The sequence below is a fragment of the Equus przewalskii genome, chromosome 18, assembly GCF_037783145.1.
Source record: "Equus przewalskii isolate Varuska chromosome 18, EquPr2, whole genome shotgun sequence".
NCBI lineage: Eukaryota > Metazoa > Chordata > Mammalia > Perissodactyla > Equidae > Equus > Equus przewalskii.
In genome coordinates, this window is record NC_091848.1 from 57,921,251 (window position 1) to 57,945,876 (window position 24,626).

Sequence of the window (24,626 nt, forward strand, 5' to 3'; positions counted from 1 at the left end):
GAGGGCTGCAGGCGTATCTCTTCCACAGGAGCCCCAAGGATGAGCTACAGAGAAGGTCATATCCAGCCTCTCCAGTCTCCTCCCACTTATGGTCCCTGCAGGTTCAAAGACTTGAGAGAAATGGAAAGAACTCATATAGATACTGCCTGCCTCAAGAAAACTTCAATTCCAAAGATACTTTAAGTTCAACGGCCGCCACATTTTTAGGAGTTCCACTTTCCATCTTCTTCTCTGCCAGCTTTGCAGGGACAGACAGAAGGACAGGAGGCTCTTTGCCAGAGGAAAAGGTTGCTGACACCTTTGAAAGGAAATCTTGTCAATGAAACTTCACTTTCCTCCTGGTGAGGGACATTGCAAAGACCCACACATGTTTCTGAGGATCAGATCTAACACTAGAAACTCCTTTAGGGGTTACCCTAGGACCACCCTTTGGTAATATCATCTGATCTGCAGCTGGAATCCACAGTGGCAATACGTAATGGGACAGACACACCGTCTGAGCCCACTCCTCCCCAGCAGGCACCCACATATTACCAAAGGAGTGAGTCCCCCCTCCGCATCTTCCTCCCCCAGCCTAGGCTCCTGGCTTCCCCTCTTCCTTAGATGTCAAACAACAACTTCCACTGTCATCAGGTGACTGTGTGACTTCCTTGTATTTAGTTACCATGACTTCCATGCGCAAATGGCTGTGGTGAGCTGTGAGGCCCTGGAGGGCAGGAGCCGAACCACTTGTCTGTGTCCTCCAGTCTACAACCTCCTGATCCACAGGCTGTACATTTGAAATTCGGTCTGGTGGTGGCATTCAGTGTGGGGTCGTCTTCCTGCTTTCCCTCTGGTCCTTCTTCTGCCATGGAAAGTGGTAGGGGATGCACTTGCCCCAACAGCCCCCGGAAAGCAAAAGCATTCCAGAGAGCCTGACCCTGCGGAGATGGAACCGGGAGAGCTTGCACTTCCCCAGAGGGAAGGCACTTTCCTCATCAAGGCAGGCAAACCCAGGGGAGTTCCTGCTCTCTGCAGTGAGAACCGTCAGCACCATCAACATCGAGACAGCAGGCATGAACCGTGCTGGTCTCAAATGACCTGGGATCCTCTTTTTCCGCATGCTTCCCAACGCCCACTTTTCTCTTCAGCATTAGATACATTAGAATATATCACTCGTCCTTCAGTGTAGCCCGTGACCATAGGTCACTCTGGTCCTATTCCCAGCACACATTACCCCTTGAGTCTCGCTCGCAGAGTCCTGCTTTCACAAACCTACGTGGGGAGCACAATCCTCTGCCAACAGGTTGGTTAGAGGTGGCCACGTGAGCCACCCTGAGCACTAAGTTAGGGAAGTCTATTCGATGCTCTGGAAAAGGTTTTACCCCCCCAAGAGCATGGTTTGAGCAGAACACTTTTTTTTTTCCACCCTTCCTTTCTGCTTAGATGTGGACATGTGACTACATGAGGTGCGAGCAGCTGCAGCCATGTTGCAACTAAGGGAAAGACAGAGTGAGCCCCAGACAAGCTGCGCTGACATCACCGACTCACTAACTCAATCTCCTAACTAGAACCACGCCCTGTAGATGTGCAGGCCGTACACAGCCCAACTGCAGGTGTGCTGTTCAGAGAACTACCCATATGAACTGGCACTCGGAGAGTTGTGCAATCCAGTCTGTGCTGCCACATGCAGCCCTGCAAGCTGGAACCACAGACCTGCAGACCTGAAACCACACACCTACGCGATATGGGAGATCACAGATGTCGACGTTATTTAAATCACTCTTAATCAGGTAGACTGTTATTCGCAGTGAAGATCTTCAAATACTGTGCAGTGGACTGGGTGGAGAGCTGGCTGCTAGCTCCGGCTCCCCCACTCAGCATCCCCGGGCCCCAGGCCCCGCTACTGGACCTCTCCATCTCAGTCTGCTCTTCTGTGCAGGGAGGGAGCGGCCCAGGCCGTGAGCGTTATTCTCTGCTGCATGCCTTCCAGGCTTATCTTCGCCCAGCATCTCACCAGAGCAGTTGCTACAGAACACGTGGTGGGGCCGCTGCCTCCCCCCCACACAGGACTCCTTCCTGTGCAGAATCTCCATGTCCCTCAGCCTCAAGTTCCCCTCTTGCTGCCATGTAAAGAAACCCTGCCCGACAGCAGGATGGCCAGAGTAGCAACGCAGACGTTGCAAACCCTTAGAGAGTCTGGGCTCTTTTTGATAAGTATACTGCTAACCTCTAATTCCTTTTCTTCTTTTTAAGTTGTCTAAGGCCCCCCTCCCACCTCGCTGGCGGCCACTGGACCTGGCTCTGCTCATGCTGACATAACGCATTCCGCCTAGGGGAGCAGCCAGGCAGAGTCACAAGTCCCCGTCCATTTAGCAGGCACCTGACTTGGCGTGGTGCTCGGGCTGGGAGACGTGCACGTGTGGTTTACTCTATAACCACCCAGGCAGCCGCAGGCACCCTGCACCGGAGCCCAGGCGCGCTCAGGATGCCCCGCTGCGGGGGCGGGGGCCGGTGTGTGCATTTTAAGTAGGAGCCGAGATCCTGTGCTTGGGGTCTCTGCTGTTCTGCTGCAGCTGACATGCTCCCACTGAGGAGAAGCCCGGGCCCAGGGCGCAGGCTGGTGCCAGGAGCTGGGGCCGGAGGGCTGGTGCCTCTGCACGGGGCACACTGGCAACGCCACCTTGCTGTGATGGATGCAGTTCACTGAAAGGGCCCTCCGCCATTAGTGGAGCGTGTTGAACATGACCCCCTTCTGTGCACTGTGCTTCGAGAATAAAGAGAGGCCCCCGAGTCCTGAGAAAGCCACAGCAGCAGTGCAGACAAAAGGTGATGAGAGCACCCGAGCTGTGTCACCCCGAACCATCTGTTCTCGGCGTGGCTCGCAGCGCCCTCTGAGCAGAGGGCCTGGGAGGCTGGAAGGAATTTAGAGGCCACCTCAGCCCCCTCCTTTTTCAAAGCTTTTTATTTTTTAAATTGAAACAGAATTCACATGCCATAAAATTAACCCTTTTAAAAAAAATAATAAAATTCAGTGGTGTTAGCATATTTACAAAGCTGTGCCACCATAGCCACTATCTAACTCAGAACATTTTCATCACCCCACAAGGGAATCCCAAAGCCAGTAGCAGTCGCGCTCCATTCTTCCCTCCCCCACCTCTGGCAACTACTAATGTACTCTCCGTGTCTACGGGCTTGCCTATTCTGGCCTTTTCATATACATGCAATCATACATTACGCGGTCTTGTTGTGTCTGGCTTCTTTCACTGAACATAATGTTTTCAAGCTTCATCCGTGTTGCAGCCTGTGTCAGTCCATCATTCCTTTTTATGGCTGAATAATATTCCATTGTTTGGATACACATTTGGCTTATCCATCTGGCAGCTGATGCACATTTGGGTTTTTTCATTTGGGGCCTATTATGAATTATGCTGCGATGAACATTCATGTATAAGTTTTTCTGTGGTCATGTTTTCAATTTAAGCTTTCGATTTCGAAATAATTCTAGATTCACAGGAAGTTGCAGAAGTAGTACTGGGAAGCCCTGTATGCCCTTCAGCCAGCTTCCTCTGGAGGTTACACTGACTTAACTATTAACTATTAAAATAGATGTGGGCATCATGCACACGGATAATTCCACCCCGCCTTTCTCATGAAACCAAGTTTCAGAAACTTGGAAGCTTGCCCAAGGTCAAGAGCAGTCAGGACACACCTGCTGACTCAAGTGCTTTTTCACAAGTGCCCCCCAACCCTTCCCCCTCTCCCCACACCCCGCTTTCTTACTCCCTCTCCCCTCCAAAAAAATCTGGTTTTCAGGTCATCCTTTTCTATCCTTATTATGACTGCTCTCCTGCCAAGCTCCTGGTCTGAGAGCTAGTCCGAGTGTCCCCATGAAAGGAGGACCATGGAAGGAAGCAACCAAGTGTGACGAGGGCGCTGCAGTCACTCTGGGAAAGGGTTTGTCTTCTGGAACCAGAGAGAGGTGGTGTTGCACAACGTCGAGAACGCACTAGACGCCACTGAACTGCTCACTTTAAAATGGTTATTTTTATGGTATGTGAATTTCACCTCAATAACAAAAAAGAAATGCTTTGTCAACATCTCTCTGAGACGTTCCCTCTGTCCCATACTTGGCATCAGCTGGCTCAGAGGCAGACTAGGGACAAGGCCACTTGGCACATCTACTGTACAACTTCAGGGTGAGAGTTGAGGAAAGAGAAATGTGTTTTTCTGTAGTATCTGTTCAGAGAAGATTCTATCAGAATCATGTATCTTTAAGAGAAAAAAACCCCTATTTAACGTGTGTGTTTTCCATGGATTTACACATGTACCCTGGGGATGTTTGAGTTTAACCCTGTAAAAGCATTAAAGATCATCTTATTAAAAAATAGTTTGAGCTCAAGGATAAAGGCATAAGTTATGCTAAATAATGAAGAAATCCTGGAAATCCTAAAGAACATATCCAAAGGAATTCACAATTCCAGAATTCTCTTCTCCCTTCCCCCTTCAGATGATGCTCAGTTTAAGACTTTCAATTTTGGAATCTTTCCTTTCTTTTTTCTGCTGGTTAAAATGGGAAAGGAGGAGCTGGAGAGCAGAGGAAGTCTGGAGACCTCTGAACTCCAAGCGCCCTGGAACCTCTCTGACCTCAGTTTCCTCATCTTTCAAACGAGGGGTGGACTGGATGATCCATCCTTCCTGCCACTGACCACCTCCAGGACGTCCCCGCGCTGCTCTGGGGTTGGCTCTCAGTCCGCATGGCACAGCATGACAGGTTAGCTGAGATGAAGGGATTCTTGAGGGAACAATTCAGCAGCGTCAGTATTTACGCCACCCCGACCTGCAGGCCAGTGCTCAGGAGAAGCTCAGAAAGCATACAAAGGAAAACACCCACGATTATACCCTCTGTTAAAAACACACACCAAAAAGATAAATAAATAAAATAATGAGATAAAACAGGTCCTACACATGTCCTATCACTTGGTATCATCTTTTCACAGGGAGCAGACAGAACTCCTGTCACAAAATTACAGGGAAAGACAGTTTTCTATAACCTGAACATTTTCTAACCCATGTGATTACAAAAATGTCGGCAAGTTATTATAATTATTACTAAGGGACCGAAGACTCTGAAAAAGAACAGATGCTTTATTTATTGGCTGGGGAGGGGAGTGGTTAGTGCCGGGGGGATAAAGCAAAGAGCAAGGCTGGACTTGTTGCAGCTCTGGGCTCTTTCACACTGAGCGACGTGGTCCAGCACACTCCTGCTCCCTTCCCTCGGTGTTTCGGACCCAAGTTCTTCACGGTATTAACCTTAGAAAAGGGCTCTCTCTGTCCTGGAGTCACTTCACTAACGTCACCTATAAGCACGGCATCAAGATGCCGCTTCAAAGCGATCTGCACACCAACATGCCTCAGCAGTGTCCGCTCTCCGAGTGAGAACCCGCGGCCGCCGCTGCGAGCCTGAGCCAGGCTGGTGCAGGGTTACACCACCCACTGCAGGATCCTGAAGGTTACCAGGCAGACACAGCTGGGGCCAGGGACGTGGTGGGGACACTGATGAACGCTGCTGGTTGCCCCTCAATGGTCATGTTTCCTTCGTCCCTTAAAATAGGACTTTTTTTTTTTTAAGATTGACACCTGAGCTAACAACTGTTGCCAATCTTCTTTTTTTTCTTTTCTGCTTTTTCTCCCCAAAGTCCCCCAGTACATAGTTGTATATTTCAGTTGTAGGTTCTTCTAGTTGTGGCATGTGGGACGCCGCCTCAGCGTGGCCTGGTGAGCAGTGCCATGTCTGCACTCAGGATCCGAACCAGCGAAACCCTAGGCCGCCAAAGTGGAGTGCACCAACTCAACCACTCAGCCATGGGCCGGCCCCAGGAGTGTTTTTTTTAAAGGTGGGCACACAGCTGTGTGGGATAAAGGCTACATTGTCCCATCCACCTTCCAGCTGGGTGTGCCTTGTGATTAGACCCCTAGCCAACAGGATACAATCAGTGGTTGCTAGCCAATGTTTAACAACCAGCTCTCTTGGGGTGCGGGTGATGGGGGGGACCTTGGTTTGTGATGTTTGCCAGTTTCCATGGTATCAGTACTCCCACCACAGCTAATTTCAGGCTTACACCTTGAAGGCACTGAACATGGACTTGGGAAAAGCGGCAGCTCTCACTAGCTGGTACCGATTGGCTTCTGCCCCTCTGTGGTATACTTGTCAGACATGTGATTTCTGGGAAATGCCCTTAAAGGAGGAGGCAAGTCTTAAAGGGTGGGGGCATGCCCACCCCCCTCCACTCCCTGCTGGCTAGAATATCAATAGGATTGATGGAAATCCAGTCATCATACTGGACCACATGGAGGAAGCTGAGCATTAAGGAATGGCAGTCACCATGGAGAAGCCTTGGCCCCCGATGATGATCACAGCTGTTGGGCCAGCCCGGGAATGTTTCCCTGCTGACGTCACTTATGTGACAACTGTGAGAAAGAAGGAAACCTCCATCTTGTCAACGAAACTGAGATTTTCAGTTTTCCCATTCACAGTGGAACCTATCCCAGCAGAGGGCACCATGCATGCTGAATAAGACGTCTGAACAAAACTAGGATTTATAGCTGGTAGGATCTTAAAGGATTCAGATTTGAAGCAACAATAAGAAAATCTGAACCTTTCTGGAAGGGACAAAGAGGAGAGAGGGGAATAAAGGTGGGGAGCAGGCCTGTGCTCAGCCGCTGCACCCGACCTCATGCCCAGCATCCTGCAGAGCACAGAGGAAGAAAGAGCCCAGACCAAGGCCAGCGGCTGCTGGATATGGGTGACTGAGCAGCAATGGGGGAAGGGACTTGAAAGGTGGACCTCACCTCAGCCCCTCCGCTGACCTGCAGCCCAGCGCAAAGAGCAAGCAAGCCCACGCCAACGAGGCTCCCTCCTTGCACACCCAGGCCAGCTCCCGAATCCACAGGCCGGGGCTCAGGGGAGGACCCCCCGCCAAGGGCAGTGCAATCCCTCGGCCTGAGAGAGACCTTCCTCAGACCGCTTTCTTCTGGAGCACTTTTCCCAGGCCGAGAGGAGAAGGGAGCAATGTATGAGGTCACTTGGGGGACAGACTGAGCTGACTGACTCAGGCAGCAATTAAAGCAGGTTAGTACCTTTTGCCTTTCTGGAGTTTATTTAAAATGTATTGCTCACGCATAGGCCAGCCTGTTATTTTCTTTGTGTTATACGGTGGGTTCCAGGCAAATGCAGAATGACTTACTTAAAATATAGATAAAACTAATTATTACAAGTAAACCATCCAAAAAGTCAATATGCAAACAGAATATAATAGTGTTATAAGTAGATTCTTATCTACTTCAAAATACTCTTTGTGGAGTCTGTAGGGAACAGGTCTGCACACGTCCAACCAGCAGTTCGCCAATGCTGACCACCTGTGATGTCACTAACTTGGGCCTCACTGCGTGCACTCCAAGGGGACCTACAAGGATGGTTTCCATCACTCTGCATCTGAAGTCTCTGACCACACGCTGCCTCCACGTCGGTCTCTTGACAACTTCAGACTAAAGGACTCTTGTGCGATCAGCATGATTTTCACTCTCTCCCCACCACCCCCCGCCAATACAGCTGACGCTAAGACCTGGCGAGGGTTGACAGTGTGAGTAGGGGGCACTCTCAGTGACAGCGGCAATGGGCAGGGAGCAGCAAGAAGAGAGGAAACACCCTGGCTGAGGGACACACGAGGAAGGCCTGTGCGAGACACGGTTCTGAAAGCAACGACATGAAGCGCAGTCTAGTTCTAAGAGAAAAACCAGGGAAAACAACACTTCTAGTCACATACCCTCAGGAATCCTGACAATAGCTCAAATTTACAGGGCCAAAGATCTTTCGAAATGTTTCAGACACTTGCTGCAAATATTTGAGGTATAATGATTATCACTCAAGTCAGACATCCAAGCACTGGACGGCCCTGTCCAGGTTCTCGTCCTGGCTCTGGCATTTACTAGCTATAACCAACTCGGTATGTTTGCCCAGCCTCAGTGTCTGCGTTTACCAAATGGAGATCATCAAGCAGACTCTGCAGGGTGGTTGTAAAAACCAGGGAGAACTGACATAAAGCACATATGCAAAAGGTCTGCACAAAATAATATTCTACAAATGAGAGCTATATAAACTTTAGGTTAGAAAAGAATATATATGGTTGCTGTTGATAAGCAATCAAAAATTGAAATTGATTAATCTGATGGCATAATTTAAAATTATAACAAGTACAAACTGAAATGAACTGACGTATATTACATAATCCACACTTCAGTAATCTGGGAAAAATAAGATAAACTTGGACAAAATCTGGTACTACTTCTCCAGTTCTGTTCTGTAAACTCTAGCTCCACGTTCACGTCTCTGTCCGCTGCCCTCATCTCTGCACCCGCCAAACGGCACCTCTGCTCGCCTGGGCAAGAGGGCAAATTCCGCCATTTTCCTTTAACGGAGGCTTGATAGCTATAGACGACGCATTCCAACCCACTGGACCATCAACCACACTCTAAAGTGTAGCCTGAAGCTTCGTGAAGTAAGTGTACTTCTGTAAAACAAGTCTACCTGCCGAGAAGTCTGTCTTTGGCAATTCACTTCCCAGGAGTTAACTTGACACCAACATTTTCTAAAAACAAAATTACCTTTTATAGTCAGAAAATGTATATCTAAGCAAGCTGTTTACTTCCCTCTCAAATATAATCCTGAATAAAAGGAAGAGAGCTGCTTCTGAAATCAAACACTCCACCTTCTTCACAACTGAGACGGAGAGGGCAGGAGCAGTTTAGCAGATGTGTGCGAGGGGTGGGAAACATCTGCGGAGGGAGGCTGAGCCGACTACCGGGTGTGAATTAATTCTTCAGAACAACAACTTAGGAAAGATGAATGTGGGGTAAAAATGTCCTGACTTAGGACTAGCATTGTTCACCATCAAGATTCTGCAAACTTTGAGCCAATCAATTCTTCAGCTTCTAAATTAATTTTGTAGTTTGTTTATTTCAAGTGTCATAGAAATAAATACTAGACGTTTTAGTTATGCACAAATGCTACAGAATTTTCCTGAATAAATATATGTTCTATACCTTAGGGTGTATATTTTGAACCACTGTAGCTAAAACTAAAAGTCAAACAGAAGCAAGGAAATAAACTCACGTGTCAAACTCGTCAAAGAGATCACAACTCTGCAGCGCTGACAGAGCAAGTCGAAAAGGTTCCTCTAGAAAACAAAAGGAGAATTAGGAATCAAAGGAATCGTGGCTTCTTAGGTACACAGCAAGTCACACTGTGTCCTCTCCCCTCCCCCAAACCCATTTCCAACTGGTATGGCCACTGTGATTTATTCTGGGGTGAAAATCAATGATACCACTGCAATTAGCCAGTGCGGCTCAGTAGGCACACTCAAAGTGATAAATGCTCCAAGAAAACTTTCCCAAAACCCCATAAAAATAAGATGCTTCATCTGAAAACATTCATAAAAAAGTAACTAAAAATGAGCAATATCAGATGATTCTGAAATTGACGTTAGTACAGATATCAATATTCAGCAAGTTAAGCCTATTAAATGATCAAATTCTCTGAAACATTTTTAAAACACACACACAGGATCAGTTGAATAGGCAACATCTAACTCAGAAAACTTTAGGCTTGTCACTTCCTGGGCTTTTAGAGTCTCTCAAAAATCTAGGACATAAAGCTGTGCAAGGTCAATCAGGTGTCAACGAGCAGAGGGGAAAGCGTTACCTCATTCACTAATGACGCAGATGGAGTAATTCTCGCTAAATTTACCAAAAATAGAATATCCACTGATTAAAGGACTGATCAAGGAGCTAGAACTTGCTGATAAAATAAAATAAAGCAAAACTCCCAGGTAAACAGGTGCAATGGGAGATAGGGAGGAAGTTAACCCACAGGGTTACCCTGCTAACTCTAAATCAGAATCAAGTAAGACATGAGAACTCATAAAGAAGGTGGAGGCAAAACAGAAGTAAAAAGCAATTTCTCAACAACAACAAAAAGTCTACCACTTTTATTCTTTTATTCCACACTGTCTCAAAAGGAATGGGGATTAGTATATTAAAACTTAATTCCCTTCATCCCATCCCCAAATCATACTCTTTAGGAATCATTATGAAGCAGAAAGACTAAAAGGCCTTGAAATTATATAAACGTGGTTCACATCAAACAGCACTCATATTTCTAGGGCAGAGTAAGAAGAATATGACTGACCTGAAGCTTTTATCCCATAGGGCAAACTAAACTTATCGCCACCATACAAGGAAGCAATCTTTTTAAAATCGGATGCACACAGAAAAGGATGAAACTCATGAAATCTGGAAGAAAAGGATAAAGAATGATTTTGCCAAATGCCCACAATATTTGCAGGCTTTGAAAGTCACAACTGAAAATAAGTGTAGTATATCACTCATACTGCTATATTGACTACATATGAATGTATAATTATTTTTAAAATTCTTTAAAAATCATCTTAAACAGTATTTCAACATTTCATGGAATGATATTTGCAATGGAACTCACAATTGGAATGGAAACACCTTCCAGGTCATGGAACCAAAACTATGTTACTGCTTCGGGGGACCAGCGAGGAGGGAACGAAGTTTTAAAAACAAATTAACATCAAGTGATAAAATGTTAGCTATCTAAGGGAAGAAACAAAGGAAGTAACAAGGGAAAATAAAAGTATTTATTTTCCCAATCCCAAATTAAAAAGTACCATATGTATAAATTTGTGTCAGCCGTGAAAATAAAAATACATGAGGGAGCTGGCCCCATGGACAAGGGTTCAAGTTGTGCACACTCTGCTTCAGTGGCCCATGTTCATGGGTTAGGATCCTGGGCATGGACCTACTCCACTCATCAGTGGCCATGCTGTGGAGGCATTCTACACACAAAATAGAGGAAGACTGGTACAGATGTTAGCTTAGGGCTAGTCTTCCTCACCAAAAAAAAAAAAAAAGCTTGAAAAGGTGGATGCAGCTAGAACCAAACTCTCTCCTGAAGTCATTAGATTAATATTTACTCAAGAACGAGAACTGCCTGCTTTTTCCTATTGCCTTCTCTGCCTGAAGGATGCCCCTGTCCCACTCAGGCACACTCAAGAATCTCTCCAGCTCTTCCTTGGGAAAGTGACCCACAGATCCCTCTGCACCCTGAGGGCAAGGTGACAAAGGATGCTGGTCTGTGGAGTGTGGGGGTGACAATGGTGAGTAAGGATTAATGTCTACTGCCAGGCAGACTTTGTGTGAGGCGACTTACATTGTATTTCTAAGTGAAATAACTGTTTAGCACCATGTCTCACACACAGTAGGGCTCAGTAAGTATTGGGCTTATCTGTAATAATGACCCAGTGCATTGTGTTAGATGGCGTTGTCTTATATGACATTATAATGCATCATATGACAGCACATTTCTGCTGTTGTTCCCCCTCCCAAAGCCTGGAAAGGTAGGTAAAGCCTATGAATCAATGTAGACAGAGGCACTGAAGCTATGAGAAGTGAAGGAACTACGGCATTCTCTGGGGTCACTAACCCCTACCTGACCAAGAGGAAAGCCACGCCCAAGCTTAACGCCAAGGAGAGGTGTCCCCCACAGCCTCAGGAAGACCTCCAAGCGCAGCCTCCCAGCCCAGCTTCTCCTGAGGCAGCCGGCAGAGGGGCAGCATTGGCCCCTGGGAACAGTGTTCCCACGACAAACGCGAGGCGACTGTCCTTAGACCAGACTTACACGCATGCTGAGCAATCTCGCGTAAATACTCTAATTTTTAGGGTTTCTCAGAAAGGAACTATCTCTCTTCACTAATGTTGAAGAGCACCTCAATTCTAGAACAGGATTTAAACCTGTAGGCGAAACCCACAGGTGGCTCGTGAGATCAATTTTGTGACTCATGATTTTTATTTATTTTTAAAGAGTGAATAGAACAGAATACAGGGTATCTGGAGCAGGAAGGGTGAAAACTCTTTCTTTCTTTTCTTATTATAAATATGGGTGTATACTAGGTTCCATAGAAAAATGTGTTTCTTACTAACTTCAAAAAAGTTTAAAACCACTCTCCCACTTTGCAGTGGTCCTATGAACTGCCGCCCCTCCACCCGCCCCCCCCCCCCCACAGCCGTGGCACACCTGTAACCACACGCAGAGAGTTCATGCCGAGCAGTGGTTGACTTTAAAGGGAGCTCTGGCCCCAAAAAGTTAAGAACCAGTAACGGACAGGGACAGTAACATTAGAAAAGAAAAGAAGAAGAAAAGGAAACGCAAATTTTTGATCCTTAATGGGTAAAACGCTGAAAAGCTTGTGCCTGTTTTACACAATCAAACACGCCCAGACCTGACCGTCACTTATTTCTATTAATCTAGAGGCATTTTGACCAGCAATCTGTCAAAGTCTAGGTGACGGAGGAAAAGAACATGTGTGGGTGGCAGAGCAAATTCTCTGCGAGTTCTGACGGCCCTAAGGAGCAGTCAGCATTTCCTTATGCAGATGAGTACGTAGTCGGTGAAAGTCAGCGAAAGTCAGGAAACACTTGGACCCATAACGTTTAGCTCAGAGGCCAGGGAGAAGCCGCCACGAAATAATAGGGTGGAGAACAGCACGTGAACAACAGGGGGCACGAACGTCTAGGGAGAGGCGCCCTCTTCCTGACCACCACCCACCCCCGCGCCCCCCGTCTTGCCCCCGGGACCCCTCCCCGCCTCCTGACGATGCCCGAGGCGCTGTGCACCGCCCCCCGCTCAGCGGGTGCCCGGGAGGCGACCAGGTGTGGACGGGCGGCGAACACCTGCCGGCCGCCACGGCTTCTGGGCTGGCTTACCTGAGGAGCGAGGCGAAGGCCGGCTTCTCGCGGCACGGCTGGCTGCGTTTCCTCGGCTGCATCTCCACGGGATGCGCCCTGCCAGACAAGCAGGCGGTCAGGACGGTCCTCCCCGCGGCCCCGCCCACACCTGCGGCCCGAGGGCCGGGATGCCAACGAGGGAGCCCAAGAGGCTGCTGGGACAGGCGACCCAGAGGGCTTCCAAAAACCCTGAATCCAAGGGCCCTGGAGAAGGGCCAGGCTCCTGCACGGCCGTGGAAGCCGCGGCCAGGCCCGCTTCAGGAGTCCCCAAAGCGTGGAGACCCTACCCCCAGGGCACAGGGCTCCCAAGGGCTCGACGTCCTGTGCCACGTCTGGGACCCCTGCCGGCGACAGCGTGGAAACACCGACGCAGCAGCTTCCACAGCGCGGGGCCTGTGACCGGCTCCACCCATCACTGCGCAAGAGTCGGAGCCCAGGCTCCTCTCTTCGTGGCACAGGTCCGGCTGGGGCCTCCTGAATGGAGCAGTGTCTCCACAGTTTAAAAGGGTATTGTGACAAGACAGCGCACAATGACACTAATCGAAGAGGCCGGGGTGGGAGGCTGACTTTGCCCGGAAAGAGGAAAGAGCTTAACATCCGAGAATGTATTAATGGCCATCACCAATGTGAAGAATTAATCTAAAACGGAAACTAATCAATTTTCGTCTATGATTCACAGGATTCAAACGAAAGAAATAGCTCAAACTCTTCATGGATAGACTCAACTCACAGTGATTTTTGGTACAAAACCCCTGTAGTTAGAACAACCAGGTTTCTGAACTATGGGGCTAATAAAGTTCTTATGCAGAGAAACATCTTTTGTGAACACCACAAACAAAAATCTCTTGATTTATCTGTAAGGAAGATACATAAATATGATGGACAAGCACATCAGGCCATAAAAACTAAATTATATTCAGAGGACAAAAGGAAGTATAAGATATTACTTGATTTCTAAGGTTATTAAGAATATAGAAAGCTGTTTTGGGAGAGTGTGACGACAAACTTTGGGTGGCTTTTTAAAAAAAGACAATTATCTGTCAAATAGTTTTTAAGGCAGCAAGTTCACAGCACACACACCCATCAAAGTAGTTCCTCATGGTACTTTCTGTGACTCAAGTAATGTGTCCCTCCCATGAAGAACACTACAATTAATTTTTAATCAACCAGTGATGAAATTAAATGCAGAGGCATCAAGTTCTTTTTTTATCTAGTAAACAAAAGCTAGAAAGAGGATCTAGAACCTACTATTGGAACACTGGCAGAGAGTACTGAACTTCTGCCCAACACAGGAAGTTGTCATGTGACTTATTTTGATTTAATTATAAACTACCAGCCAGCCAGGATTTAAAGGTGATCAAAGCTTCATTCCTTACCAGAAGACCAACAGTAAGAAAAAGGATAAAAAGCGTATTATAAAAGTTTTCTTTGCAATAAACTATCTGTGCCTCTTCAAAGTTTTATATGTGACATTTCAAGCCAAAGTTGTTTGAAAAGGTACATATATCATCATTCACCAAAAGTTTTAAACAAAGGAAACTACTTGGAGTGTCTAAATTTTATCAACAATCTCTTATCCAAATATCTTAAGTTCTAAAAGTCAAGTCCCACTGAGTCCAAGAATTACTCCATTAATTCAAGGAGATGAGATATTATATAAAGAATGTTATGTCCCAAAGATGGTCAACATCACTGCTTCCCTGAAGTCAGTAAAAAGAGGGTGTTGCTTCTTAGTTTTTTTTTTTAAAGGGTGGCAACTGAGCTATAACTGTTGTCAATCTTCTTTTTTTTCCTGCTTTTTCTCCCCAAATCCCTCCAGTACACAGTTGTAGATTTTAGTTGTGGGTCCTTCTAGTTGTGGCATGTGGGATGCCGCCTCAGCATGGCCTGATGAGCGGTGCCATGTCTGTGCCCAGGATCCAAACCAATGAAACCCTGAGCCACCGAAGTGGAGCGCGGGAAGAAATGGGGCACTCGAACTTAACCACTGGGCCACGGGGTAAGCCCCGCCTTAGTTTTTAAACTGTTAGAGATACAATGTACGAGATACTGGAATGGTAAAACTCCAATTTATAATGGAAAGCTAGAGAGGGTTCAAAATGTCACAGGGGTTTTTTACAGGTCCCTCTAAACATTTGAGTGTCAAGAAATAATTAGCTTGGGAGTTGTATTTAAACAGCCAAAATGAAACTTACCAATAGACACTTGTTCCCCATGATATACAATGCAGCACATAGTAGAGGAAGATAGCACTCAGGAATATGGCCACAAGGTACCCTCTCATGGCTGTCGCACCTGGGACGCAAGGGAGGGAGTCCAGAGAAAGGCAAGATTGTTATACAGATGGATTTACATAACGGCTCAAACATAAGCATCAGTGAATAAACACGTAGAGAGGGAAGAGTGGAAGAACATGATGCAGGCCTATTATTGTGGAAACACCACTGAATTTGCAGGAGGAGGATATATTTTTCTGTCTCTCCTTGTCCTCTTATCTTTAATCAACAGAACAGGATGCATGTTTAGACCAGTGAACAGTTCCATGGTTTCAAAGCCAGTGGCTTCCAGACTGCTTTCTTATGTTAGATAAGAAAGAAAAAGTTTGATTCAGAACAAAATTTTATACATCTATTCCATATCCAAAACTTTTTTTCAGAAACATTGAAAAATATCTAGTATTTTCTCTCTCACAAGAGAAAGTAAATATATGCCTTAAGATGTAAATAAACATTTCATTTCTTCATGTTCAAAGTAACTTTTAAATGCCATCCATTACAATTTTTACAAGTCTCTTTTCTAATTTTAAAAAACTCAGAAAAAAAGCAACTAAAAAATATTCCCCACGTCCTCAATTTTTATACACTTTTAGACACACCCATTTGATTTTTCAATGTAGCACAGGTAAATTTAGCTAGTTACTTGTTTTTGTGTTAAATGGACAGTATAGCTCATTGCATGTTTGTAGACAGACAAAAACCTGGACACAATTCTCTCTAGAATATAAATGCAAAAATAAGACCCTTTATAGAATACATATTTTTTAAAAATCTAAAACATGTTTGTTTAGTTCCCACTTTTGCTTCAAAGGCAGAAATGAACAAGTTCTCACTTCCCCACGTAAGTAAATGCAAAAGACAAATTTAGTAGATGATATGATTCTATACGAGATCTATTTCAGTTCATGTGACTCTAAATTTACACTGTTTCTTTGCTTCTCCTATCCGGTTTCTGGTTCACCGAGACAATTTCACGTCCCACTCCTCTCACTTCTGTCTGTGTATGTTAACTCAACTGGGGCAACATGGGGTGGCACATGTTGGGTTTGGTTACACACATTTCCAAATAATGTAATGCTGCCTCCCTTTTAATGGTCAAACAAGTTCAAACGGAAATCTTAAAATAAAGATCTCCACTGCCTTCATAAGTAGAATACACAAAATATAATTTAAGCTGTTCTTGACAATGCAGGGTCATCTTAACAAGTATCATAATTGTGCTGGGCTCTGTTAAGGTGGAGACCCTCTGGAGCTAATGAGGGTGTGGGGCTGTTTGCTGAGGGGACTAACCTGTGGTGATCATCTGGCGGGAATGGCTGGTCTCTCCCCACTTGCTGGCAGCTTCTGCTTCTCACTGCTGATAAGGCAGCCACCACCCCCACATGCCACTATTATAAATTAGTTAGAAATGAGGGCTGTGTCAGCAGACCACGAGTAAATGAGTTCAATGAGCAAACTGTAGTTTACACATACTTCTAATTAGAGCACATAGCCCCATGAATTGTCAACACCCGCTGGGGATCAGAAGACATGAACCACGGCCCAGCTCCATACAGTTCCTGGCTTGGGGGCCTCAGGTAGGTCAGTGCCCCTCTTCCAATGTCCTCTTCCCGCATTTACAAGTGACAACGCACAACTACCTCTGTTAGACAGTTAACCAAAATGATGGGCGTCTGGCACAACCTAAGACAAAAATACGTGCTGAATAAGTTTATGTATTTTATCGGCGTTTGTTTTCTAAAACTAAAGTCAGCTGTACTCTTTTCCTACACAGTAAAATGCACGGGTTTCGAGAAATCCAAAGTGAGACCTGGCCCATCCTTAATGCGACCTGGCCGCATTCTCATTGGCCCGACAGGAGCCGCGATGGGGCGTGGCTTTGGCGGAAACCGGGGCATCCCCTGAGGCAGAGGGGCTGGGGTCGGTAAGGCGCGGGAACTCCGCTGCTTCCGTCTCCCCGGGCCTGGGCCTCCCTTCCACTTTGTTCTGTCTCCCTCACCCATTTGTAATGTATGCTGTCTTCATACGGTGTGGGCTATTTCAAAAATCGCCTTAAATTCTTCTTGGTAAAAAGCAAGAAATAAATCGCATGATATTTACTGGGTAAAAAAAAAATAGTACGGTTCCATGTTTCTTGAGAAATAATTAGGAAAATCCAAGTGATGGAGAGAATTATGGCTTGGGGATCATCAGAGTAAAAGCGTAAGGCAGCGAGGTCTTGGGGATATTGGATGCCTCGCTGGAGTGGCTGACAGAAGAATCGCAGACAGACAGGACAGCCAGCCCGGAGCCCCACCCTGACCACTGTCCAACCCACACTGGCTTTCCTTCCTCCCCTGGTACTTGGAGAATTGAGACGGGTCAAGAACTGGGGTCCAGCTGGGTCCTAAAAGGGAGTCCATCACGTCTGAGGGAGGTGAGAATATGAAACGCTCAGGTGGAGGCCATGGGCCAGCTCCATCATGACAAGGTACAGGCCCCTCAGTGCCAGCGGGGAGCCCGTGTGCAGTTGGCTTGGCTCATCCCTTGACGGAACTGACCTCAGCAAATGCTTTTCTTTTTCATGCAGGTATCACCCAACATGAATATAGGATAAATATAAGACTCCAAAGAACGCAATGGGGTTACTTATATACCCTGTGACTAATTAAGCCTTTTTTGTTGTTGTGCATGCTGATGGATTCTAGAACCCAAGTTAGACTTGTAGCGAGACAGCTTTAGAAACTACTGATACTGGGATTAAAATGGACCCAGCAGGCATTCTACCACGGGCCAAAACAGTTACCAAACAACCTGCTTGAATACTCAAATTAAGTATTTAAGGCTCCATCCAGAATAACATCATTTATGCAAACACCCAACAAGAATGCCACTTACTAGTAACAGCAATTTTTTAAAAACATATTTACACCTAAGATAAGACAATATATGAAGATCTAGAGAAAGAACTCAGTACTTACAATTCAATTTGCTTCTCTGTCCCCCAAAACACATTCTTTGGGAAATTTACATATGTATTTTACAGGGCACAGAAGTATGTGTAAGCGAGATTTTTGTTGTTTTTCATTCACCAATATGTGGTTTAGCTGAAAACAAAGAAGTGTGGGAGAACATCCCTTTTTTCCTTCAAAAAGTAAAATAAACCAACTCCTGAAGAGCCAGTGCATACACCAGCTGAGAAAAACCCCGAAGCTTAGCCACTCGCTTGTGTTTCATCGCAGTTCAAAGTATCTGTAGTCAAGTTGCAAAGCAGACCGGGGCCAGCCAGGATATCCTCGTGACAAACATATATAGTTCCTCTGCTTGCTCACAGGAAAAAGCTTCCACAGATAAACGAACTCTCTAATTATAATTCTATAAATGGAATGACCATTTTGTTTTGAGCAAAAGCCTTCAAAGGAAAGCCAGTTAGAAATTAACAGAGTGCCTGCTTAAAAAAAAAAAAAACCAAAACGTAATGCCCTTCAACAGGAAACAAGTTTCCAGATCTTGATATTAAACATGATAGTCGCCAGCTTCTTGGCTGCAGCTCCTCCTAGGATCAGGGTCCCCCAAACATCCTTTACAAAGTTAAATCTTAAGGCAATTATCCACCAACAGTGTGAGTAGAGGGCATGGAGGCAGAGCAGGGCTCACTGGCAGAGACCAAATGCTTATTTTCTTCTCAAAGGATGGTACATAATCCAACACATCAATAATCTACGTACACCAAGTGAGCTCAGTCTCGGCAACCATTTTTCCTTCTCTTTAATAATAAAGTATATTTTATTTGTGTGGTGGTTTAAAGTTCACAAAACGCTCGCATGTCCATCCCTTCACTAAAAGCTTGAAACAAGATTGATAAACAGTTGTGCAGTTACGATCTTCCTGAGGAAGGAGGGTAATGAAAGTTTCTGAGGTCCAGTGAGTCCGCCCGGGTCACACAGTTTAAGAGACAGAAATAGACCTAAGGTCGGACTGTTTCTTTTCAGGGTTCTATTCCTGGTGTCACCCTGTCTCTCAAGACAAAAGGCATGAGAGGCTCTCAAAAGAGAGAATGCTGGGCCAGCCTCACGGCCGAGTGGTTAAACTTCTGCACATTCCACTTTTGCGGCCTGGGTTCACGGGTTTGGATCCCAGGTGCAGACCTACCCCACTTGTCAACCATGCTGTGGGGGTGACCCATATACAAAAAATAGAGTAAGATTGGCACAGATGTTAGCTCAGGGCAAATCTTCCTCACCAAAAAAATAAAAAGAGAGGGGCCAGCCCCATGGCCGAGTGGTTAAGTTCTCGGGCTCTGCTGCAGCAGCCCAGGGTTTTGCCAATTTGGATCCTGGGTGTGGACATGGCACCGCTCGTCAGGCCACATTGAGGCAGCATCCCACATGTCACAACTAGAAGGACCTGCAACTAAGATATACAACTATGTATGGGGGGTTTGGGGAGATAGAGCAGGAAAAAAAAAAAAAAGATTGGCAACAGTTGTTAGCTAGGGTGTCGATCGAAAAAAAAAAAAAAAGAAAGAGAGAATTCTAAACTATCATTTCCTGACAGTCCTCTGCTGGTGGCCGCATTCCAGAGGGTGCATTCAGATATTGGTGAAGGGGAGGAGGCCCCTGGGCAGCATTCCCCAAAGTGACCTGGCAGTTCCAAGGGTCAGCACCAACTGGGAGCATGTTCACAGGCACAGGCCTGAGCCCCCAACTGATCTGAATCTCTGGGGCTCAGGAGTGTGCACTGAAACAAGCACCCTCCAGTTTGGTTCTTATGCATAGTGAAGTTTAAGAGCCACTGCTGTAGGAAATGCTACATGGAGGAAAAAAAACAGTAAAGAATTTACTGATGTCACAGCAGTGACCCACGAGCAGGTGCTGTCTGTCTACCATTTCCTTTCCTGCACTTCTGACCATCCCCGTCATCACACAGAACATGCGACACGGATCCCATAACTGGATGCTGTGTATTAATTTTTTGCCTGCAATGCCCAGCACACGGCAAATGCCCAATGAATAAAGGCTGACTGGCATGTGCAAGGCCAGTGGTAAATGCTATTGGCGTAACCCTCAAGGCCATCGTGTGAGGGGTGGTAAAGCTGCAGTTCCCATCGTACCGATGAGGAAACTGAAGCTCTGAGAGGAGCTGTGCCCTTCCTGGGCAGAGAAGTAGCAGAGCCAGGACTCAAACCGCATCTCTGAGCCAGGAGCCCAGGCATTGGACTGCCTCTCCCCACACTGGGCTTTTACAGACGGGCACACGCCCATCTTTTGGGTACAAAACATTACAGACATTTCCCTCCTTTGTCTATCCCACCAGCCCCTTAAGCAGTATCAGTTCTAGGGATTGATGAAATGGAGAGAAAGGTTATAGTCACAAACTGTGCTGCAATACAACCCTAATGCTCCCAGCCTCACTCTTCCCAGCCCCATCCCTCGATATTTCAGCAAATCCATTATTTTTTTCCTCCATGGTTCTGTTGAGTATCCTAGAGCAGTGATTCTCAAACTTTCGTAAGCCCAAGCATCAAACTGGAGGGAGCCTGTTTCAATGCACACAGCAACCACGAAAGCATCGTTTATAAAATCGAACAAACCCTACGGAACTGACTTGAAAATAGTCAGATTTTTTAGACTCTCCTAATCCTTTCTCAAACCAAAAGGAGCTTGTTTTTCCAAGAACTGGGTAGAAAAAGCATATTCAGCAATGATTCTGGAAACATTGTTCTATTCCCCAAGCACAAAAACCCTGTGGCTATCTCAACCGACAGCATACCACACCAGGAAGAAACACCCTGACTTTCACTTTTCAAGATCTGAGCACACACGAACCCAGCCCCCCTGCCCCTCTGCACCCAGTTTCCTTCAGACCCCTTGGAGGCTCGGTCCCACCCCAGCTCTTGGACTGGTCCTGGCCCAAGAAAAGGGAGCCTGAGGAGCCCTGGAGCAGCATCTCAGCTGCGTGGTCAGGTTCCTGCTGGTGCACGCCCACCAGGGACACCTCATCCACCAGGCCTGGTTCCTGGTGCCGGGTCCCTGAATTATACCCTGGTTTTCCAATGTCTGCATTCTTCTCTCTCTCAGCCACGCCATCAGCCCTGCAGCCCAACTTCCAATCCTTTAGTAGCCAGATCCTAAAGCATGTCCCTATCTGTCCCTCATGCACTCTGCTTCCTCAGGGACAGATGTTCTGCTTTTCTGCTGCTCGGTCTCTCTCACACCCAGCATGCTGCTGCTCAACAGTAATGCCCACTAACTTGCATCTCTGTGCAAATTAGAAGACGACGCCCCTCCGGCTCCACACAGCCCTCTGGGCACATATCTCAACATCAGCAGGACTCCAGCTACAACCTTCCCCTCAGCCAGGTGCCCCTGTTCATGGCTCACCTCCACTCCCTTACCGGGTGGCCCTGCTGACCGCCTGCATCCGTGCCGCCCCAGAGAGGCCCTTCTCCATTTAGGTCTCCACCAGTCCTCAGCTCACACCGACACACACTCGAGACTGTCTGTCTGAACTTGGCCAACAGATCTTACATCCTCACTTTCTTCCTCTTTGCATTTATTGCTGTTTATGACTCTGCTCTGCAATCTCGTGATGGTGTGAGCATCAGCTCCAGCTCTCGAGATGCAGTAATGTCCCATTTTTGGGTCCAGCCCCATGGATCCCCCTACCTTCCTAGATCTACTCATCTCCCTAAGGCCTTAACAGAGACACACAGGACCCCACAGTGACAGATGTGAAGGCCTCAGTCCTGTTTAACTCATTTACTGCCCCTCTTTAAGTTATGGTCTTTATTACTAGTTGGAAGATCCTCATTTACAAACCAAGGACCTCCAGCCTCTGGTGGTGAGGATCCTGTGAGTAACAGCACAGTTTATAACTACTTACTACATGCCCAGCACCAAGACCTTTCTCACAGGGTGCGGCACCTCCAGGCTAGGGATGCTCATTTCCCAGGTCAGCGGCCTGAATCCAAACCCAGATCCATCTGGGTATATAAATTGCACATTATGGGAAACTATAATTACAGTATTTTTTAACTATAATATCATAACTTAATATATTCACTTAATATCTTTTTTAAGTAAAGTAAGGGAATGATATGTTAAATGTATACATTTATTAAAATACATTTACTTAGAAACATTATAATATAAAAAACTGCTCATTTCACAATTAAAGAGATAACTCTTAAGGAACCAGTAGTCTGGTTGGTGAGGTTTCTGCTAGAACAGCCTGAAATTCTCAATCAGCCATAATTAAGGAATAAAGAACAACACACACAAAATTAAGTCATATACAATATTACACTTGAAAAAGCCAAATTTAAATCTGAAGTGTGGAGCTACTGCTATTTGATACAAATTAAAGAAAAAATCTCTGATGTTACTGAGTACATTAATAGAAAATTATAATTTTTTTGAAAGATTGGCACCTGAGCTAACATCTGTTGCCAATCTTTTTTTTTTCCTTCTTCTCCCCAAAGCCCCCCAACATATAGTTGTATATTCTAGTTGTGAGTGCCTCTGGTTGTGCTATGTGGGATGCTGCCTCAGCATGGCCTGATGAGCAGTGCCGTGTCCGCGCCCAGGATCTAAACTGGCAAAACCCTGGGCTGCCCAGGCAGAGTGCGCGAACTTAACCACTCGGCCACGGGACCGGCTCCCAAAAATTATAATTTGATTTATGTGCCTCCTCTCCCAAAAAACTATTTGTATAGTTCCGTGGGGGATCATAATTGCCCACCCCAAAATGTGTCTCTTTGGCTTGATTTTTTTTTTTTTTTAAAGATTTTTTTTTTCCTTTTTCTCCCCAAAGCCCCCCGGTACATAGTTGTGCATTCTTCGTTGTGGGTTCTTCTAGTTGTGGCATGTGGGACGCTGCCTCAGCGTGGTCTGATGAGCAGTGCCATGTCCGCGCCCAGGATTTGAACCAACAAAACACTGGGCCGCCTGCAGCGGAGTGCGCGAACTTAACCACTCGGCCACGGGGCCAGCCCCCTCTTTGGCTTGATTTTTTATTTAATTTATTTTTTAAAGATTGGCACCTGAGCTAACATCTGTTACCAATGTTTTTTTCTTCTTCTCCCCAAAACCCCCCAGTACATAGTCGTATATTCTGGTTGCAGGTCCTTCTAGTTGTGGCATGTGGGACACCACCTCAGCACGGCCTGATGAGTGGTGCCAGGTCCACGCCCAGGATCCGAACCAGCGAAACCCTGGACCACCCAAGTGGAGCACACAAACTTAGTCACTCGTGGCTGGCCCTCGCTTATTTTTAAGAACAAAATACTCTGGAAAAAGACTCTGACCGTCCCCCAACTGTCTGAAAGAATTTAACACAGAAGGCCTGTTCCAGGAAGGAGCTAATGCCATAAGAGAACTGTAATGTAAGGTAAAACGTGTCTCAGGCCACACTGTCTATGGTTGGCCCATTTGCTTTTCCATCTCTGTGTAAATTGCCTTCCTCTCCCTGAAGTCCCAAACCTCTACCCCAAACACCCTCCTTTGTCTTTAGCTGAAGACGGTATTTAGGGGAGCGATCTCAGCCATTTTGGCGAGTTGCTCAGTTTTCCTGGGTTTCTCCCACATGTAGATATTATAAAGCTTTGTTTGATTTTCTCCCATTATTCTGTCTCATGTCAATTTAACTCTTAGGCCAGCCAGAAGGACCTAGATGGGAGAGGACTAATTCTTCCTCTCCTACAGTTTCAACAATTTGGACCAACTGTATATACATTCTGGCTGATTTTAAATACACAGTTTTTTTCTTTCCACACAGCAGAAACAGAACATGTATAACTAGCTCACTTTCTTTCTCTCCTCTTCCCCCAATTCTTCTGCTAATACAGTGACATGTAGTGAGTTTCCACACATACACTTGTCTCTCCATCTCTCTCTCTCAAGAAAGTCATGGCTGTGCCAGATTTCACCCTTAGCACATGGAGACACATCTTTTCACCCAGTTATAGCCAAGCCCTCGCGGCCAAACAGACGACTGGATCCTCCCCTGGAAAGTGGGTGTGCTCGCTACAAAGAACAGAAAAAGGAGAGGAGTGACTTTTCAGCAGACTTTTGGTTTTTAATAGCACAGCAGAACACACTAAAATCATTCAGCTAACAGCATACTATGCTGGATGTGAAAAATAAAAGAACTGCACTTCCTGCTTTTAACATCTCTCCTTTTAGACTCAACTACATTGAAAATACACAAAGCAGCTTTGAAGGGAACGTCTTATGCTCCTGCTGTTGATTCACATTTTCTCCCAGAGACCAATTTCTTCTCCTAGACTGGAATTTTTCTCTATTTCCTTATATTAATATCCCACTGATAAGAAGGCCTCTAAGGAGTATTAGATATTATTAACAGGTTAATGATTGTGGCCAATTTTTTATGTTAATTTTGTTGAGATAAAATTTTTATATAGTAAAATTCATCACTTTTAAGTGTACAATTTGATGAGTTTTGACAAATATACGCAATCATGTAATAACCACCAAAATCATACTAAACATTTTCCTCGACCCC

At 46.0% G+C, this 24,626-nt stretch overlaps 1 protein-coding gene across 50 annotated transcripts in view; it reads right to left on the reverse strand.

The window, feature by feature from the left end:
• ST3GAL6 (ST3 beta-galactoside alpha-2,3-sialyltransferase 6) overlaps positions 1-24,626 on the reverse strand; it is an 85,473-nt gene that overhangs the window by 37,228 nt on the left and 23,619 nt on the right. For 47 of the 50 annotated variants that reach the window (XR_011529020.1, XR_011529021.1, XR_011529018.1 and 44 more), the window contains 4 exons: positions 15,042-15,141; positions 12,826-12,903; positions 10,226-10,329; positions 9,152-9,215 (listed from right to left, as the gene is read on the reverse strand). Coding sequence is in view for 34 of the 50 variants with exons in the window: in XM_070582115.1 (XP_070438216.1) it covers positions 9,152-9,215; positions 10,226-10,329; positions 12,826-12,903; positions 15,042-15,141 (346 nt within the window). In the remaining 16 variants the exon portion in view is untranslated. Of the gene's footprint in view, positions 1-2,926; positions 4,775-9,151; positions 9,216-10,225; positions 10,330-12,825; positions 12,904-15,041; positions 15,142-22,869; positions 24,128-24,626 lie in introns of those variants that run through there. The other 3 variants (XM_070582116.1, XM_070582145.1, XM_070582144.1) reach the window with 3 other exon arrangements.